Source organism: Loxodonta africana, chromosome 10, assembly GCF_030014295.1.
Source record: "Loxodonta africana isolate mLoxAfr1 chromosome 10, mLoxAfr1.hap2, whole genome shotgun sequence".
NCBI classification, from domain to species: domain Eukaryota; kingdom Metazoa; phylum Chordata; class Mammalia; order Proboscidea; family Elephantidae; genus Loxodonta; species Loxodonta africana.
Window position 1 is genome coordinate 71,544,609 of NC_087351.1, and position 21,516 is coordinate 71,566,124.

A 21,516-nucleotide genomic window follows, 5' to 3' on the forward strand; every position below is an offset into this window, starting at 1 on the left:
GAGAGGGCTGTTGAAGAGATCAAGGGCTTCTCTCAAAGGAAAGTCTTTCCGTGGAGAAGATACTCAACAGGAAAGATTCAAACACTAGGAGGTTACAAGTGGATCAGAGGAAGTCAAGAGGCTAACACTTTCCTATTATCTTCTCACAAGGGTGGCAGATTTTGATATGGGCCTGATGCTTGCTAACTCCTAAATTAGGTATCAATCATATTCTATAAACAGGGAAACTTAGGAGCAGAAGTTAAATAATACATGAGAAGCAGAGCTGGGATTTGAGTCCAGGTCCACCTTGATTCACAGCCCACATTGTGCCTGTGCACAAGGGTAGATATAAGTGTAGTTAAAGGGAGATAGAACCCTTCTTTCAGATATTGGCTCAATTTCCACTTCTTCAGAGACCTTGCCCATGATTCCCTAACCAGGTCAAGTCTCCCTCTAACACTCTCTCAAACTTCTTGTGCCCCACCTTCAGCACACTTCGGACACTTGGTATTTTTACATACGTTTGTATAATGCTGATTCTCCCACTAGACCAGGGGTGAGCAAACTATAGCTGGTGGGACAATTCTGCTACAGCGGCAGAGTTGAGTAGTTACTACAGGGATTGTAGAGCTGGCAAAGCCAAGAACATATATCTGGCCCTTTACAGAGAAAGTCTGCCAATCCCTGTACTATTGGCCATTTGGAGCCCTGGTGGCCCAGCGGTTAAGAGCTCGGCTGCTAACTAAAATGTCAGCAGTTGGAATCCAACAGCTGCTCTTGGGAAACCCTATGGGGCAGTTCTACTCTGTCCTATAGGGTCACTATGAGTTGATGGTAATGGATTTGGTTTTGGTACTAGACTGTGAGTTCTACATGGTCAGGAACTCTGTTATTCATTCACCATTGTAACTCCAGGGCGAACTGGTGCTTGGCACAAAATAGGCACTCAAATAATTGTTGAATATAAAGTTAATACCAAAACATGCAATGGAACCTGAAAAACAGGAGAAATTTCTAGAACCAATATGCCAAATTCTCAATATTTCAGTGGCAGCAAATAATACTAATTTTTTTTTTTATTAGAATTCTTTTGGTCAATGATCGATTAACTGAAAATACGTTTTCAGTAGGAATGCTTTTTTAAAAACAATAAAATTAAGAGCTGTTCTTTCCATTTTCAGTGAAAAAGGAGAACATTTGTATTTTTCCTGAATTGGTCACTGTGTAACAGAGTTTGTTCATCTTGTGGCCTAGAACAAAAAAGTCATCCCTTATTTTTTTGTGTGTCTCAGCCTATCTGATTCTTTGCCATGTTGCCAACAAAGCTTATTCACTCTCTCTGAGTGACCAAAGGAGAACATGATATTGGTGTCAATAGGGGATGGCAAACTTTCTCAATAAAGGGCCAGGTAGTAAATATTTTAGGCTTTGCAGGTCACTTCATCTCTGTTGCAACTATTCGACTCTGCCATTATAATGAAAACGGTCATAAATAATATGTTAATGAACGAGCATGGCTGTGTTCTATTACTTTATTTATAGACACAAAAATTTGAATTTCATATAACTTTGTTGTGTCTTGAAATATTCTTCTTTTTTTTTTTAAGCATTTAAAAATAGAAAAACCATTCTAAGCTTTGAGCCCTACAAAAATAGGAGGGAGACTGGGTTTTGTCCCCTGCTATAGACAATAGACTTGCTCTGGGCTCTTTACAGCCATATTAACGTGTAGGAAAATGGACAGTTGATTGAGAATATGGGGAGGAGTTAAAAACTAAAAGGCTCCACGCTTCAATTTCTCTACAGTTCTCATCAGTCTATAAACTTTCCTTAATGTCTGTAGCTTGGTTATACTAATGATAACTTGAATACAAATTCTGGTTTTAGGCTAGCTAGATCAGTGATTGCCAAATTCTTTTCACTCTTTACCTAATCATGCGCCACAATTTATTTACGTATTGCACGCGTGTGTGTGTTGCTCTACTAATATAATATGTATAATTTAAAACATACAAAAATAGAAATTTAAGAGGATGATAAAATGGAATATAAATATAACTTTAAATATTTGCTTTCCATGTTTGGATTGGTCATCACACCCCACCTTGGAGATCATTGCTCTAGAGTCTAGAATCTATGATCTAGAGTCTAGATTATGGCTGAATCTTGATTCACTAGCCTTCAACCCTCTATAGAGTTGGAGAAGTAGGAGAATGTTCCAATATGATCAGAAGACAAATTAATTCCTACTGTGGGTTATCTGCCAGAACTGGGCCCTGGGGCTGGATCCTAGAACCAGCCACTGTGTTGCTCAAAGGGCAAGAAAATATTTTGCTAGACTGTTCAGATGGGAAAGTCTTAAAAGAAAATATGTTTGTTCTCTCATTTTACTAATATTTATTGAGCATCTATTATATGCACTGTGCTATGCACTGGAAATAAAATGGTGCACAAACAAAATGGCCCCTTCTAAAATCAATAGTGGTGTAAGGGGGAGGGGGAGAGCTTGTACTTGGGAAGAGGAAGAGGCAGGGGTGGTGACATTCCTCAGTAAGATGGTCCCTACATAGTTAAACTTTAAGCCAAGGAAATGATCTTTATAGGGGTCTTTGATTTGATAAAGCCCTTAACTTGATAAGATCTCTAACTTGGTAATTAAACCTTAAGCCAAGGAAATAGTCTTCATAGGGGGGTCTTGTCCTGGCTTTTAAATGTTAATATAGACAGATCAAGAGAAAAAGGAGTATAAAACCCTAAGAAAATGACTATGGGGCACTCAGATTCTTTCTCTACCTGAGTAGCCCACTTGACACTTCCTAGTCTGGTGTTTTTTGTTTTTTTTTTAGCCGAGTGTACTTTTACTACTAACCCTCTGCTTGCTAATAAACCTCTGCTCGCTTGGCACTATTTGTCTCAGTGTTTGAATTCTTTCCTACACGGAAGACAAGAACCAAGGCCATTCTCTGGTAACAGTGGGACAGGCATAGGATAGATATTCCCATTCCAAAAGGCAGAAATTAGAGGCAAAGAAGGGGTCACATGTCCCATGGGAGTGCAAAACCCAGAGGGGCATATTCCATTGGATTTCAAGACTAGAAAATAATCCTTTGTCTCTTGGGCCCAAGGGGTGGCAGCCCCATCCTATAGGCCCACGGAGGGAAGTGACCCCACCTCTTGGCCCTGGGACCAAAGAGGTGTCCCCACCCTCTGAAACAGAGAAGGTGGTCCTGTCAGCTTCTGAACCACCCTTGGGGTCATTCTTCCCTTTTCTTAAAGGATAATAGGTGTTCTCAGCCAAGTAGCTACATCAGCCATTTCCTGCCTGTAGAATTCCAGTTCGATATCTTCCCTTTATTTCCTCCTCTCTCTATTCTTCAGTCTAAGCTGGCAGTTTTCTACTAGTTTGTTGATTGGATCCATAAGTCACGTGATTAATCTCTCAGGCAAGAGGTTGTCCAGCCACACCCTTGGTGTTCTCTCAAGAACACCCATTCTCAATTTTTACAATATGATAGGTGAGAATTTTCCACATTTTCAAATTCTGGTTTCTTTCTGCATAGTTCATCCCTCAATTTATATCTTTTCTCTCAAATTTTACTAAAATAAGCCAGAAGGAACCAGGCTACATCTTCAATACTTTGCTTAGAAATCTCCTTAGCTTAATATCCAAGTTAATCACTTACAAATTCTGCTTTCCACAAAACATTAGAAACTAATTTAGCCAAGTTCTTTGCTGCTTTATAACAAGGATTGTCTTTCCTCCAGTGACCAATGACATTCATCATTTCCTTTTAAGGCCTCACCAGAAGCACATTTCATGGCCACATTTCTAGCAACATTCTGTTCATGATGATATGTGTATCCTCTAAGGTGACAGAAGCTTTCTCCACGACGCTCATTTTTTTGCTGAGCCTTCACCAGAATCACCTTTAACATCCATTATTCTACCTATACTCTCTATAAAGCAATCTAGGTTTTTACTGTCAAGTGCCTCAAAACAGTTCCAGCCTCTATCCATTACCCAATTCCAAAGCCACTTCCACATCTTTAGGTATTTGTTAACGCAGTACCTGGTACCAACATCTGTATTAGTTTCCTAGGGCTGAGTAACAAAGCACCACAAATTGAGACATATATAAGAACAGAAATGTATTGCCTCACAGTTATGGAGGCTGAGAGTTTGATATCAAGCTGTTGGCAAGGTTGGTTCCTTCTGGAGGGCTCTGAGAGTTTTTTCCATGGCTCTCTCCTAGCTCCCAGTAGTATCCCACATTTGCATAGATGCATCACTCTAATCCCTGTATGTCTCTCTGCATCTCTTCTCTTCTTTTACAAGGACACTACCCATATTAGATCAGAACCCACCCTACTCTAGTATGACCTCATGTTAACTTAAGTGATAGCATTTTCAAAGACCCTATTTCAAATGTGGCCAGGTTCACAGGTACTGGGGGTTAAGGACATCAACATACATTTTTAGAGGGCATACTTAATCCATAACACACTGCTACTCCTACCAACCTACTTCTCCAAGTGATTCCACCACCAGGACCTCTGGGCTGTACCTGTGAAATGATTCACCTTCACTTCACTTTGCAACCCTAATCTAAACAGAGTTTTGTGGCCCCTTTTTTCTGAAATGATGTTAGAACAGGGATTGAGGATGAAGTTGATATCACTTTGGAAAAACTGGGCTGCTTGCTCATAAGGCAAGCATGCTAAGACATGTAACATCTCAAAAATCCCAGAAGGCATTACTAGGTTTTCAGAGTAGGCAACAATTGCTGTTAATAATACTACTCCTAGCACCGGAATAACAGGTGAAATTATGTTCATTATCTTGTATCTAAGAGGACAAAGAAGTATGTAAAAGAGTTTAAGAAGACTTACCTGGAAAATGTTTAAAATGAGAGTTAAAACAAACAAATAAACAAACAAAAAACCGCTCATAAAGAAGTTAAAATTCAGTTACCTAGAAAGCTCACTTAGGTGGAAGGGGAGAATTAGCCATACTCAACCCTGCAGATGAGCATTAGTGTTTAGTTGCATGTTTGTAACGTTATTGTCAATGGATTTGTAAGCCAGTTAGTTGGATTTTCTTCTTCTTCTTCTTCTTTTGATGTCACCAGCTACCATAAAATGGCAGGAAGTTTTACATTACCGAAAGTTTTGAGATGTTGCTTACCGAGGTTCCCTGGTGAATCGTTTTCTATAAGAGAGCACAGCTCATCAAGATTCCCTTGTAGCCAAGTACTGATACGCTCCATTTTTTTATCTCTTTCAGATAGCTTTTCTATTAGACTGTTTATGTCTTGCATTATCTCTTTACAATTATTCACCAACTCCTAAAAGAAATAGCATTTTGGGGTGTGTGAGTACAATCACAACAAAATAAAAACATTCTGACTTAGTAACTCATGTTCAAAATAAAACTATCGTGCATGCAAAATTGGTATTAGGCATGCAAAATGGGTGTGTATACACAGCAAATTCATAAAGTTCTGTGAAAGATCTCAGAAAAATGGATTATCCAACGAGAAGATTTAATGGAAAGTGCACTAAAAACGCAACTGTACAGGGTAGTGGTGGTATAAAAGCCAGTCCACCTTCAGAGCAGCCTGGAACTTCAGCATGGCATACAGCTTAAGAGAAATAACTTTGGAGCGGGGCTGGTTCTGAGTTTTAAACCCCCATAAGTTCATCGACTGTTTGGGTCTTGAGCAAGTTACTTAACTCTGTAAACCTCAGTAGCTTGATCTGAAAAAAGCATTACTAAAATCTTCCATATTCAGTGTTTGAAGTTGTAAAAAAATGATTAGATGTAACCTTTAAGTCCTTATAAAATGGCAGAGCCAGGACTTAAACCCCAGCCTACCTGACTCTAAAGGTAGCATGTGGGGTGTTGCAGTGGCTCTCATAGTTGGTAAAACATGGACGAAAAGGGAATTCAGAACTAACAACTTTGTTCTAAAACAAAATGTGCTCAATTTGAGCTTGGGGAAAAAAAGAAGTCATGCTCACCTTAGCTGAAGCAGTACAGTAGGACGACCGTTTGCCAAAGTATTAAGATGTCATAGTGAGTTTTGCACAAAGAATACATTTCAGGATTTGATGGTCACACTGGCTCTGTCACCACTCCCCAATCCTGATCTTCTCTCCTTTGCGTGTGCACGCGCACACACACACACACACACACATTTATTAGGTAGGTGAGCATTTTAAGAAATGATATGATACTTATTGAAGGCAATACAAAAAAAACTCACCTTAGCTGAGATTTGAAATTTCTCCCACAAGTCCACGTATTGTGCTAAAATAAAGATTTTAGAAATGGAAAGATTAATGAAACAATATGATCATTTTTATAAAAGTCATGTTGTTTTTGTCTTTCAAGAAATTATTTTTATAAAAAAATTTCTACTTCCTGAAACAACAGAATAACTAGATCGAACTTGCTCTTCCACTGTAAGCAAGTAGAAAACAGAACAAAATATATGAAACAAATGTTTCCACATGCTGGAAAACGGGTAGGACAGGACTGTGATACCTGAGAGAAGGGAAACAAATGAGGTGAGCCCTATGTTCACCCCTGCTTTCTGGTAGTAGAGGCACTTTCTGGTAGTAGAGACCGAAGTAAACAAAGTGTATTCCCAAGCAGAGCATGACAGACTTGTACACAGCCACGAAAATCCATAACAAATATTAGCAAATTGAATCAAGCAAGACATAAATTGGTAATAAGTCCTGAACAAGTGAGTTTTATTTCTGGAATGGGAGGCTGATTTAACATTCAAAAATCAATCAACAGAATTTGTCACGTTAATAGTGTGAAGGAGAAAAATCATATGAGCATCTCAATGATGCAGAAAAAGTATATGATCAACTGAACACCTTTTCATGATTAAAATTCTCGGGAAACTAGAAATAGGTCACTTCCTCAGCCTGATAAAGGGCATCTATACAAAACCTACAGCTGACGTCTTATTTCCTGGTGAAAGACTCAATGCTTCCCCTACATTAGGAACAAGGCAAGGATGTTTTCTCTGGTTGCTTTTATTCAGTACCATACTGGAGGTCCTGGTTAGTGTAATATGGCAAGAAAATGAAATAAAAAACATGCATATTGTAAAGAAAGAAGATTATTTTTATTTGATGATATAATTAATATATGTAAAAAGTCCTAAGAAATCTAGAAAAAAGTTTCTAGAACCAATAAGTGAGTCTTAGGATTATTACAAGGTACAAGATCAATTTGAAAATGAAATTAAAGGAAAAAAATAACATCACTTGCAATAGCATCAAACATATCAGATACTTAAGGGTAAACTTAATAAAACCAATGTAATACCTATAAACTTGTACAGGAAAGGGTTAACCCAGCAGGCCCAGGCTGCGCAACCCCTGCACATTCCCCGGAAAGGCCTATTTTTGGACTGGTCCTTGGCTGGCTCCTGAGATCTGAGCTCTTGAAATATTCCACCTGATAAGAGTGTTTCTGCATGCCTGAGGCTTTGAACCATGCTGTACTCATTTTATGCTGGCAATGTGATTTATGGTGAACGCTAGCTTTCTTTCTAAGGGTCTGAAGCTTGAGTAACTGTGGTCAGTCACACAGGTGCTGTATATCTATGTGACTGATGCCCAATAAATACTTTGGACACCCAAGCCCAGGTGAGTGTGCTTCATTGGCAAAACTTTGCACGTGTTGTCACACATCATTGCTAGGGAAATGAAGCACATCTGTGTGAGTCCACTGGGAAAGGATACCTGGGAGCTTGCTCCTGGATTCTTCTTGGCTTCACTATGCGTGCTTTTTCCCTTTGGTGATTAACTCTGTATCCTTCACTCTGATAAACCATAACCATGATTATATAACAACTTATAAGTCCTTTAAGTTCTTCTAGTGAATCACTGAACTTGAGAGTTGTCTTGGGGACCCCTGACACATTATTAAAACTGAAAAAATATAGCTGAGAGAAATTAAAGAAGACCTAAATAAGTGGGGATATAGACCATGTTCTTGGATTAGAAGACTCAGTATTGTTAAGATGTCAATTCTTCCAAGTTGATTTATAGATTCAACACAAGACCAATTAAGATCCCAACAGGCTTTTTTGGTAGAGATTAAAGGCTCGTTCTAAAATTTATATGGAAATCAAAGGACCTAAAGCAGTCAAAATAATTTTATAAGAGAAGCACAAAGGTGAAGGACTTATACTACCTGAATTCCAGACTAACTATGAAGCCATGGAGCCCTGGTGGTGCTGTGGTTAAGAGCTCGGCTGCTAACCAAAAGGTCGGCAGTTTGAATTCACCAGTTGTTCCTTGGGAACCCTATGGGGCAGTTCTACTCTGACCTATAGGGTTGTTATGAGTCAGGATCGACTCAATGGCAACAGGTTTGGTTTTTTGGTTTATGAAGCCACAGTACTCAAGACAGTGTGATATTGGTGCCAAGTTAGTCATTTAGAATAAAGGGGTGTTGTTAGGTGCCGTTGAGTTGATTTTTGACTCTTGGCAACTTTATGTGACAGAGTACATCTGTCTCATAGGGTTTTCTAGGCTGTGATCTTTATGGAAGCAGATCCCAGGTCTTCTTCCTGCAGAGCTGCTGAGTGGGTTTGAACTTCTCAGTTAGCAGCCAAGTGCTTCATCATTGCATCACCAGAGCTCCTTAATAAAAGAATAAACTTGTAAAATTGATTTTTGAAAAAGTGTCCAGGATAGTACAATGGTGAAAGGTCTGTCTTTTCAAAATTGGGACCTAAACAACTGGATATTCATATGGAAAAGAATTAAATTCAACCCTTAGCTCATTACCATACAAAAAGTTGACCTGAGACAAATCAGAGGCCTTGACATGAAAGCTTTCTAATGTTGCTATAGATAATTGGTTTAAGACACTTAAAAAAAGATGCTATATTCACTAATTAGATAGTAGATAAGAACTACTTTAGGTGAAGAGAAAGACAGCACACAATACAGAGGAGGTCAGCACAATTGGACTAAACCAAAAGCAAAGAATTTTCCCGAATAAACTGAATGCTTCAAAGGCCAGCGTAGCAGGGGCAGGGGTCTGGGGACCATGGTTTCAGGGGACATCTAAGTCAATTGGCTTAATAAAATCTATTAAGAAAACATTCTGCATCACATGTTGAAGAGTGGCGTCTGGGGTCTTAAACGCTAGCAAGCAGCCATCTAGGATGCATCAATTAGTCTCAACCCACCTGGATCAAAGGAGAATGAAGAACACCAAGGATACAAGGTGATTACGAGCCCAAAAGACAGAAAGGGCCACATGAACCAGAGACTACATCATCCTGAGACCAGAAGAACTAGATGGTGCCTGGCTACAACCGATGACTGCCCTGACAGGGAACACAACAGAGAACCCCTGAGGGAGCAGGAGAGCAGTGGGATGCAGACCCCAAATTCTCGTAAGACCAGATTTAATCGTCTGACTGAGACTGGAAGGACCCCGGTGACCCTCAGACCTTCTGTTGGCCCAGGACAGGAACCATTCCTGAAGCCAACTCTTCAGACATGGATTGGACTGGACAATGGGTTGGAGAGGGATGCTGGTGAGGAGTGAGCTTCTTGGATCAGGTGGACACTTGAGACTATGTTGGCATCTCCTGCCTGGAGGGGAGATGAGAGGGTGGAGGGGGTTAGAAGCTGACGAAATGGACACGAAAAGAGAGTGGAGGGAGAGAGCGGGCTGTCTCATTAGGTGGAGAGTAATTGGGAGTGTGTAGCAAGGTGTATATGGGTTTTTGTGTGAGAGATTGACTTGATTTGTAAACTGTCACTTAAAGCACAATAAAAATTATAAAACAAAAATAAACAACCATCCATTTTTAACTTAAAAAAAAAAAGCTATACGAATGACTAAAACATACATGCAAAGATGTTTGATACTAGTCATCAGGTAAATGCAAATTAAAACCACAATGAATTACCATTATATAGCTATTAAAATGGCTAAAACTAGTAGAAGTGACAATATTAAGTATTGGTGAGGATGCAGAGTAATGCGAACTCTTATACATTGTGAATGGGATGATAAATTTGTACAGCCACTTTGGCAAACTGGCCGTTCTTACGAAGTTAAATATACACTAAACATGCCAAAAACAAAAACTAAGCCAGCTGCCGTCAAGTTGATTCCGACTCATAGCGGCCCTACAGGACAGAGTAGAACTACCTCATAGGGTTTCCAAAAAGTGGTTGGTGGATTCGAACCACCGACCTTTTGGTTAGCAGCCGAACACTTAACTACTACTTCACCAGAGCTCCAGGCTAGTTATTTATCAAAGAGAAATGAAAACATGTATCTGCAAAAAAACACTTATAAAGAAAGGCTTAGAGCAGCTACATTTATAATAACCCAAACTGGAAACAATCCAAATGTCCTTCAGCTGGCGAATGAACAAACAAAATATGGTATGTCCATGTAACAGAACATTACTACACAGCTATAAAAAGAAATGAACTAATGATACATACAACATGGAAGAATTAAAAAAAAATTTTGCTGAATGAAAGAAGCGAGTAAAGAGCGTGCATACTCTATCATTCTGTTCATATCTATAATGACAGTAGGCAGATGAGTGGAGAACTGGAGGTGGGGTGGGAGATCAACCGCTAAGGGACACAAAGGTAATTTTGGGGTGATGAAAATGTTCTATACCTTGTTTATGGTGATAGTGGTTACAGCACATTTGTCAAAACTCATTCAACTGTATACTTAAAGTGGGTTCATTTTATTGTATACAAATCAATAAAATTGATTAAAACAAGCAAACAAACAGAAAGCAAACTCTTTCTTTAATATGTAAAGACCTTCCATGACATTTTACTTACTCTGCCTAACTATCAAATCCCAAGACAGGTCACTTGAGGCGTGGATGAGGCCTTTTTCTCCTTTTGTGTATTCTTCTGTCTTTTTCTTCAGGTATGAAATATACTGGAAATTAAAGACATGTGATTGTTAAATTAGTTTAACTACTGCAGATTACTTATCCATTTAGTCATTCAGCAAGTACTTCTTGAGTTCTATCTGTGCCAGCTACTATTCCAGGTGCAGGGTTTACAGTGGTGAGCGAAACATGCCCTCATCAAGCTTACATTCCAGTAAAAGAGATAAAGGATTCTGCTTCCTATTAAACATTTTACAATCTAAACAAACATGACATTTTGAATACAATTTGACACCAAAAAAAAAAAAAAAAGAAAAGGTGTTCTGCTGAATGAACTGTTTCCACAACAAGAATGTTCCTTATTCAAAATGTGTGTGCAGTAAAATGTCACAAAGCAGTAATGCAGGCAGACTGGAGTACAGCATAAATCCCTTTCAAGACCTACCTATTTTCTGCTCTGAATTTTTGCTGATGCCATATTTTTTATTAATGGAATGCATATTAAATCATTGAGTGTGTTCGAATTTCTGGCAGGCACTATGGGTTTTTATTCTTGCCTCATCTCAACAATCCTACCTCCAGATCCATATTTTTCTTACCAAAAACATTGATTCAGCATCACCTCATACACTAAAACCTCCAAACCCGAAGCCATCGAGTTGATTCCAACTCATTGCAACCCTACAGGACAGAGTAGAACTGCCCCATAGGGTTCCCAAGGAGCGCCTGGTGGATTTGAACTGCAGACCATTTGGTTAGCAGCTTAGCTCTTGACCACGGAGCCACCAGGGCTCCCACCTCCTAAATGCCGAACAAAAACCAAACCCATCACCATTGAGTCGATTCAAACTCACAGTGACCCTATAAGACAGAGTAGAACTGCCTTATAGAGTTTCCAAGGAGCGCCTGGTGGATTCAAACTGCCAATCTTTTGGTTAGCAGCCATAGCACTTAACCACTACACCACCAGGATTTCCCCTCGTACGTATAATACCCTGTAAAAACAGTAATTTGTGGCACATGACCATTTTTTTCATTTCAAACTGTCATACAGGTCTCTGTCTGCTAACGGAATGCACTGTGAGAAAGCAACTTCCCACTAAATCCCAGAGGTGGAAATATTAAGTAGGTAAATATATCTCCACCATGTGTCTGTCAGTTTGTTGTTCTGTGGTGGGTTGAGTGTTGCTGTGATGCTGGAAGCTATGCCACCAGTAGTTCAGATACCAGCATGAATGAACACATTTCAGCAGAGCTTCGAGACTAACACATGCTAGGAAGAAGGACCTGGCGGTCTACTTCTCAAAAAAATTTGCTAGTGAAAACCTTATGAATAGCAGTGTAACACTGTCTGATAGAGTGCTGGAAGATGAGCCCCTCAGGTTGGAAGGCCCCCAAAATATGACTGAGGAAGAGCTGTTTCCTTAAAGGAGAGTCGATCTTAATGATATGAATGGAGTAAAGCTTTCAGGACTTTAATTCGCTGATGTGGCATGACTCAAAATGAGAAGAAACAGCTACAAACATCCATTAATAAATGGAATGTGGAATGTACAAAGTATGAATCTAGAAAAATTGGAAGGTGCCAAAAACGAAATAGAATGCATAAAGACTGATATCAAACACATAAGAGAGCTGAAATGGACTGGTATTGGCCATTTTGAATCAGAAAATCAAATGGTCTACTATGCCAGGAATGACAAATTGAAGAGGAATGGCATCATATTCATCATCAAAAAGAACATTTCAAGATCCATCCTGAACTACAACGCTATCAGTGGTAGGATAATATCCATATGCCTACAAGAAAGACTAGTTAATAGACTACTATTCAAATTTACACACCAACAGCTAATGTCAAAGATGAGGAAACTGAAGATTTTTACCAACTTCTGCAGTCTAAAATTGATCAAACATGCAATTAAGATGTATTGATAATTACTGGTGAGAGGATGTGGAAGTTGGAAGCAAGAAGGATCTATAGTTGGAAAATATGGCCTTGGTGATAGAAATGATGTTGGCAATCCTAAGACAGAATTTTGCAAGACCAACGACTCCTTCATTGTAAATACCTTTTCTCATCAACATAAATGATGACTATACATATGGACCTCGCCAGATGAAATACACAGGAATCAAATTGACTACATCTGTGGAAAGAGACAATGGAAAAGCTCAATATCATCAGTTAGAACAAGACCAGGGGCTGACTGGGGAACAGGCCATCAATTGCTTATATGCAAGTTCAAGTTGAAGCTGAAGAAAATTAGAACAAGTCCATGACAGCCAAAATACAACTTTGAGTATAACTCATCTGAATCTGGAGACCTTCACAAGAATGGATTTGACACAATGAACACTAATGACTGAAGACCAGTAGAGTTGTGGGATGACATCAAGAACATCATACATGAAGAAAGCAAAAAGTCATTAAAAAGACAGGAAAGAAATAAAAGACCAAAATGGATGTCAGAAGAGACTCTAAAACTTACTCTTGAATGTACAGTAGCTAAAGCAAATGGAAGAAATGATGAAGCAAAAGAGATAAACAGAAGATTTCAAAGGACAGCTAGAGAAGACAAAGTATTATAATGAAATGTGCAAAGACCTCGTGTTAGAAAACCAAAAGGGAAGAATACACTCAGCATTTCTCAAGCTGAAAGAACTGAAGAAAAAAATCAAGCCTCAAGTAGCAGTATTGAAGGATTCTATGGGCAAAATATTGAATGACGTGGGAAGCATCTCAAGAAGATGGAAGGCATACACAGAGTCACAGTAACAAAAAGAATTGGTTGACATTCAATAATTTCAGGAAGTAGCATATGATCAAGAACTGATGGTATTTAAGAAAGAAGTCCAAGCTGCACTGAAGGCATTGGTGTAATGCAAGCCTCCAGGAGTAGAAGGGATACCAATTCAGTTGTTTCAACAAATGGATCCAATGCTGAAAACTCTCAGTCGTCTATGCCAAGAAATTTTGGAAGACAGCTATCTGGCCGACCAGCTAGAAGAGATCCATATTCGTGCCCATTCCAAAGAAAGGTGACCCAACGGAATGCGGAAATTATCAAACAGTATCATTAATATCAAACCCTGGTGGCGTAGTGGTTAAGTGCTACGGCTGCTAACCAAAGGGTTGGCAGCGAATCCACCAGGCGCTCCTTGGAAACTCTATGGGGCAGTTCTACTCTGTCCTATAGGGTCGCTATGAGTCGGAATCGACTCGACGGCACTGGGCTTGGGGTTTTTTTTTGGTATCACTAATACCACACACAAGTAAAATTTTGCTGAAGTTCATTCAAAAGCAGTTGCAGCAGTACATTGACAGGGAACTGCCAGAAATTCTAGCCAGATTCAGAAGTGGACATAAAACGAGGAACATCATTACTGATGTCAGATGGAGCCTGGCTAAAAGCAGAGAATACCAGAAAGATGTTTACCTGTGTTCTATTGACTATGCAATGGCATTCGACTGTATGCATCATGACAAATTATGGATAGCATTCTAAAGAACAGGAATTCCAGAATACTTAATTGTGCTCATGTGGTACTTGTACATAGACCAAGAGGCAGCTGTTCGAACAGAACAAGGGGATAATGCATCGTTTAAAATCAGGAAAGGTGTCCATCGGGGTTGTATCCTTTCGCCATAATTATTCAACATGTATGCTGAGCAAATAATCTGAGAAGCCAGACTATAACAAGAAGAACGTGGCATCAGAATTGGAGGAAAACTCATTAACAACCTGCGATATGCAGATGACACAACTTTGCTTGTGGAAAGCAAAGAGGACTTAAAGCACTGATGAAGATCAAAGACTATAGCCTTCAGTATGGATTACACCTCAATATAAAGAAACAAAAATCCTCACAACTGGCCCAATAAGCAACATGATGATAATGGGAGAAAAGATTGAAATTGTCAAGAATTTCATTTTACTTGGATCCACGATCAATGCCCATGGAAGCAGCAGTCAAGAAGTCAAAGAATATATTGCATTGGGCAAATCCGCTGCAAAAGACCTCTTTAAAGTGTTGAAAAGCAAAGATGTCACTTTGAGGACTAAGGTGTGCCAGAGCCAAGCCATGGTATTTTCAATCACTTTATATGCATGCAAAAGTTAGATAATGAATAAGGAAGACTGAAGAAGAATTGATGCTTTTGAATTATGGTGTTGGTGAAGAATGCTGAATATACCACAGGCTGCCAGAAGAATGAACAATTCTGTATTGGAAGAAGTACAGCTTAGAAAGAGGATGGCAAGACTTGTCTCATACTTCGGACATGTTATCAGGAGGCACCAGTCCCTGGAGAAAGACATTATGCTTGGTAAGGTAGAAAGTCAGCAAAAAAGAGGAAGACTTTCAACAAGATGGATTGACACAGTGGCTGCAACAATGGGCTCAAACATAGCAATGATTGTGAGGATGGTGCAGGACTGGGCAGTGTTTCATTCTGTTGTACACAGGGTTGCTATGAGTCGGAATCGACTCGACAGCACCTAAGAACAACAACAACAACAACAACCATATATCCCAACAGTCATGAAAAAGATAAGACCTCAGAGGGATGAATTATTGGGTTAGGAGGCTCCATGGAATTGCTCACTCACGTCAGATGTTTCATTGGGTTAGGTGATGGTGGTGGTAGTGGTTTGAGTGATGGCGGTGTTTTAGGTATTACGGTCATGATTTTATTCTTCTATGTTTTGACTGTACAATGTTTCTTGTAGGGTCCATGGCATGAGGCCACCATATCATAGGTGGTAGAGTCTTTTTGTTATTTTAGTAAGCATTGGATAGACATGATTTCTGGAAATGTTCACATTACCCCAAGCCAGTTTGGGAGTTGCTTATTGCCTTTAAAACTATTATTACTGTTTTTAGGTAAACAGAATCAACAAAGCTGTGTTTAACTGAAAACCAAACTCTTCTGCTCTTTATGTGCCTTTAAAAGTTACCAAATTTACATAATAGAATATTAAATAACACATATACACAAATAAGTGCAGGTAAAATGTGAAATCTGAGTAAACTCTGTGGATTGTACCAAAGTCAATTTCCTGGTTTTGATATTGTACTATAGTTACAGAAGATTTTATCACTGGGGAAAACTGGGTGAAGAGTACACGGAATCTCCCGTACATTTTTTTTTTTTTTTGCAACTTTCTGTGAACCTATAACTATTTCAAATAAAAAGTATTTTTTTAATCACGAAAATCAAATTTCAAAGCTTGTCCCTTCACAAGTATCTTCTAATAAGTTCACTTTTGTTCAGATAATTCACAAGTCAGAAGTACCAGTATTTTCATTGTTGATAGTTATTTTTCCACAAGTACTAACATTTCAATTTGTACTGAGAGGATAGTTTTTTTTTTTTTTTCTTTTTAATGCCTAAATCAGTACAAAGCTTTACTGAATAAAAAGTGAAAGTTCTCTTCACATCAGCTCTTCCCTTTATTCCCCCTCCCCCACCAGAGATAATCACTGTTATTAGTTTGGTGCGTTCCTTTCAGACATTTTATAAGCTTTTTACTTGTGTGTGTATGTGTATATAGAGACAGAGAAATACATGATTTTGTTTTGTGTTTTTGTTTTAGCATAAATTAAATCATTTTGTACTTATTGTGTAACATACCTTACTTAATAGTAAGTCTTGGACTCTTTTTATGACTGATCTACTTCATTCTTTTTGTTGTTGTTGTTAGGTGCTGTCGAGTTGGTTCCCACTCACGGTGATCCCATGAACAACAGAATGAAAAACACTGCCCAGTCCTGCACCATCCTCACAATCGTTGCTATGCTTGAGCCCATTGTTGCAGCCACTGTGTCAATCCATCTCGTTGAAGGTCTTCCTCTTTTTTGCTGACTCTCTCTACCAAGCATGATGTTCTTCTCCAGGGACTGGTCTCTCCTGATAACATGTCCAAAGTACATGAGAAAAAGTCACATCATCCTTGCTTCTAAGGAACATTCTGGCTGTATTTCTTCCAAAGCAGATTTGTTTGTTCTCCTAGCAGCTCATGGTATATTCAGTATTCTTCACCAACGCCATAATTCAAAGGCACTGTTTTTTTTTTTTTTTTTTTGTCACTTCTTCTTTTGTCCAGCTTTTTCTTGCATATGAGGTGACTGAAAATATCATGGCTTGTCAGATGCACCTTAGTCCTTAAAGTGACATCTTTGCTTTTTAACACTTCAAGAGATCTTTTGCAGCAGATTTGCCCACTGCAACTTGTAGTTTGAATTCTCGACCACTGCTTCCATGGACACTGACTGTGGATCCAAGTAAAATGAAATCTTTGACAAAATTCAATATTTTCTCCCTTTATGATGATATTACTTATTGGCCTAGTTATGAGAATTTTTGTTTTCTTTATGTTGAGGTATAATCCATACCGAAGTCTGTAGCCTTTGATCTTCATCAGTAAATGCTTTTAAGTCCTCTTTGCTTTCAGCAAGCAAGGTTGTGTCATCTGCGTGTCAATCCTGATGTCACATTCTTCTTCCTACAGTCTGGCTTCTCAGGTTATTTGCTCAGCATACAAATTGAATAAGTATGGAGAAAGGATACAATTCTGATTCACATCTTTTCTGATTTTAAGCCACATAGTATCTGAAGAGGGCCAGTTTCTAGGATTTTCTAGAAAAAAAATCTGTCTGTATATTAATATGGTTTTACATAAGGCTTATATATAAAACGGAGTTTGTGTCTGTCTCATTCGTTTAATGCTGACATGACCCATGGTCTGGATTGTTTATCAAACATAGATGCATTTTTTTTTTTCTGGTAACCCCCCCCCCCAACACCCACCCCAGAGTTTTGAGTCCAAAATTGAAGTGAGGGGTGGGACACTTGTGCCTGGTCCAGAGCCAATATTGGTAACTGTCACTCCAGCTTATTTAGCAATTGGTGACAAAATTCCCTCTATGTCTCATTTAACTAAGCAATTCTTCATGTTCGAAAAATAATTTGCTTAGTTCAAAAGAAAGCTTCAAATGAAGTTTCTATGCATTTGTATGAGAGAGGAAGAGACAGAGATGGGGAGGACAGCCAACCAGCCAGCCAGGCAGGCAGAGACTGACCTGAAGAGCAGGAAAGTATTTTTAAAGTGCCCATAATATGTTCAAATATCCTTCTTCCTAAAACACCACCACCAACAAATTTTTTCCAGGTCTTAATTCCTTCTCTATACAATATCCAGCCTCTCCCTTCTTCTTCATATCTGAACTTCTCAAAACCACAGACTTTACTCTCTTTCTAGCCTGCTATTCACTCTCCAACTCAGTGCAGTCTAGATTCTGCCTCCTACTGTTTCAGTCAAAAAACTCTCAGTGAAATCCGTCAATCCAAAAGATGTTTTCAAGTGTCTTCATACTGTCAGTGTGAACCACACGAAGTTGCTAATATTTGACCAACCTTGACCTGCAAAAATGGTTCAGCCTAACAGGTCTGCTTGCTGCATTTGACATTGCTGATTACTTTCGTATTTTTAAAACCTGCTTCCTCCTAGACTGCTGTAGTAGGCCATGGTCAAGCTGCTGGAGACCCAAATACACAGTGTGAAATAAAATGTGAAAGTAGGTACTCTTGATGCTGCAAGAAGCACCTAAAGGTGTTAGACTGACCCTTGAATACTGACACTGCCCTCTCCCAGACTGATGGTATAAAGCCGGACACTTGGAGCTTCTTTGGCCTGGTATAGTCCTCATCCTCTTCAGGCCATGTTGCCCCTAACTTAAAGCGCAACTTCACAAGTAACAAGGGAAGTGCTGGGACCCATGTTTTTTTTATTTATGTCCGTTTCTTGTGTATACCCTATGCATTGTTTGCCGGTTGGTTTGGTAGTAATGAAGTAAAATCAACGTTTTCTCTTTCAGAGAGTAAAAAGTTGTATTTTAAAAAACAATATGTTATTTTATATGTCAATTTTAAAATAAACATGTAATTAAATTAATGAATTAAATATTCTAAGTAGACATTTGATTATTTCATCTATATCCCTAAATTTTCACATATTTAAGTTGGTCAAAACAAACAAATAAAAAACTTGGAGGGGTCCTTCTCTTTGGGAAAATAAACTTTTCCCAAATCTTGTGTATTGATGTTTGTATACTGATCTTAAATCCTAAAACCTAGCTGAACTCCTTTATTCATTCTAATAGTTTTTTAGTGAATTCCTTAAGATTTTCTGTATGCAATATTGAGTCACCTGCAAATAGAGACAGTTTTCCTATCACCTGGCAATGTACTTTCAAAAACCAGCCAATGAAAGCCCTGTGGATCACAACAGGATCCGATCCTGTTGTGCATGGGGTTGCCATGAGTTGGGGGCTGACTCAATGGCAGCTAACAATAACAACAACCAAATTTCTGGGCATACAGTTGCTTATAGTATTCCTTTATGATTATTTTTATTTCCATATGGTTAGCAGTAATGTTTCCTCTCCCATTTCTGACTCCAGAAAGGAAGGCCTGGGCCCTCTCCTATAGGGGAAAAAAAAAAGCTCGGAACTGACTCCATAGCACCTAACAACAACAACAAACTGCCAACAGATAGGCCTGCTCCTCACCAGCTCCCAGGACATGAGAGTGGGGCTCTGGCATAAAAACAATCTGTACCATTGGATGCCCAACTCTTAATCTGTGTGTTCATTACACAGGTGTGTTCATTGAACTGTGCATTTATGATTTGGGTACTTTTCTGTACATACTTTATGCTCCATCAGAAAAACTTTAAGAGCTATTCTCTCCTTTTCTCTCATAACTATTACAGGTCTAGGAGATCAATCATAACCAATTTGCAAAGTGAGATGGTCTTGAACTTACTGCTTTTAATCTTTTATTTTCCATGAGCAAAAGTTCTGCTTTTTGGTCATGTGCATAGATTTCATTTTCCAAGTTCTTTAGAATTTCAAAATGATCTTTGATTTTAATGCTTTCTTGATCTCGTAAATGTTTTAATTCTTGCTTCAGTTTATCCTGCTCAAACATAAAATCACAATTATCTCAGAGTTCAACAAGCAGGACACCAACGAGCAGGTCTCGGATTTCCTGGACCACATTCAGAGAGGACTTTTAACTAATTCCTGAAGCATCTGGCAGAGGCTATGGACATCTTTCCTTAGGAAATTTTTATATTAAAAATTAATTTAATATAAAAAATTAATTTTTATATTAAATCTTAATTTTATATTAAAGCTGATTTACGGGTACTTATTTATTTATTTATTTTATTCACGAACTCTGGGAAAGGGGTCCATGAATTCCAGTGGTTAGTAGTAATGTTTCCTCTTTCATTTCTGACTCCAGAAAGGAAGGCCTGGGTCCTCTCCTATCAAAAGAGCATTGATACTTCACAAAATAGAAGGTACTTTGATATATAAACAACTGTCTGGCCAAAACAGGGAGAAAGGGGAGAATTTATTGAAACCTTTCAAGGGAGGATTTAATATTTCTTGAAGAAAGAAGAATATTGCTTTAAGAATTTTTCAGAATTCTCTCCTGAGCTATTCAGTTCTCTGTTATCATACTGTTATAAATCATAAGATCTTTATTTGTTGTATAATCATCATCAGTAGCCCTTATTAAAGAAAATAGAACTGTATTGTATTATACATGTAGTTTTCCTTCCCTGTTTCTCTACACTCATAACATATTAAAAGTTACTTTTGATAACAGTGCCTCTCAAAGAATAGGATGTTTCCATTTTCAATTAACTAACTCCATATATATGCACCTATCAACTATTAATTAAATTAAATTAATAGTTAATGATAGATATGGAGTTAGTTAATTGAAAATGGAAACATCCTATTCTTTGAGAGGCACTGTTATCAAAAGTAACTATTAATTAAATTTAACTATTAACAATTTAATTTAATTTAACTATTAACTAACTATTAATTTAATTAATAGTTAATGATAGGTACATATATATGGAGTTAGTTAATTAAAAATGGAAACATCCTATTCTTTGACAGGCAAAGTTATCAAAAGTAACTTAATATGTTATGAGTGTAGAGAAACAGGGAAGGAAAACTACAAGTATAATACAAGTGCTACAGCTCCTAACCAAGAGGTCAGCAGTTCGAATTCACCAGGCGCTCCTTGGAAACTCTGCGGGGCAGTTCTACTCTGTCCTATAGGGTCGCTATGAGTCGGAATTGACTCGATGGCACTGGGTTTGGTTTTGTTTGGTTTTTATCGTTAACTATTGATCATAAATTTTAAAAAGGCAGTAAACACTTCTCTACCTGCTCCTACTTTGTCCACCTTCCTCCCTGCAATGTCTGCCTACTTATCCTCATCTCCACAGAAATTTAACAGAATCAAAGATGTGAAAAGAAACTTAAAAAGCATAATCCAATCTCTTGGCTTTATGAAAAAAGAAACTGAGGACCCCTAAATTAAGAAAGTTTCCCACAGATACATGTTAGCCAATTCCAGAGTCTATATCTACACACACACAAATATACACACGTACACACATACGTGCAGATATATGTATGTATGCATCTGTGTATACATATGCATTTCTACAGGAGGGTAAGTTAAAAAGCATTGCCACTAGGGTTCTAGTTCATACATGCACGGGTTTATTCCAAATAAAAC

The 21,516-nt window shown here is 38.4% G+C and overlaps 1 protein-coding gene across 1 annotated transcript in view; it reads right to left on the reverse strand.

Annotated features, from left to right (window-relative positions):
- Positions 1-4,950: 4,950 nt before the first annotated feature.
- Positions 4,951-21,516, reverse strand: part of CCDC175 (coiled-coil domain containing 175) — an 81,237-nt gene continuing 64,671 nt past the window's right edge. Inside the window, exons 17-20 of the mRNA XM_023546215.2 lie at positions 19,732-19,884; positions 10,846-10,948; positions 6,249-6,292; positions 4,951-5,327 (exon numbers count right to left, since the gene is read on the reverse strand). Of these exons, the coding sequence (XP_023401983.2) occupies positions 5,112-5,327; positions 6,249-6,292; positions 10,846-10,948; positions 19,732-19,884 (516 nt within the window). The 3' untranslated portion in view covers positions 4,951-5,111. The remainder of the gene's footprint in view (positions 5,328-6,248; positions 6,293-10,845; positions 10,949-19,731; positions 19,885-21,516) is intronic.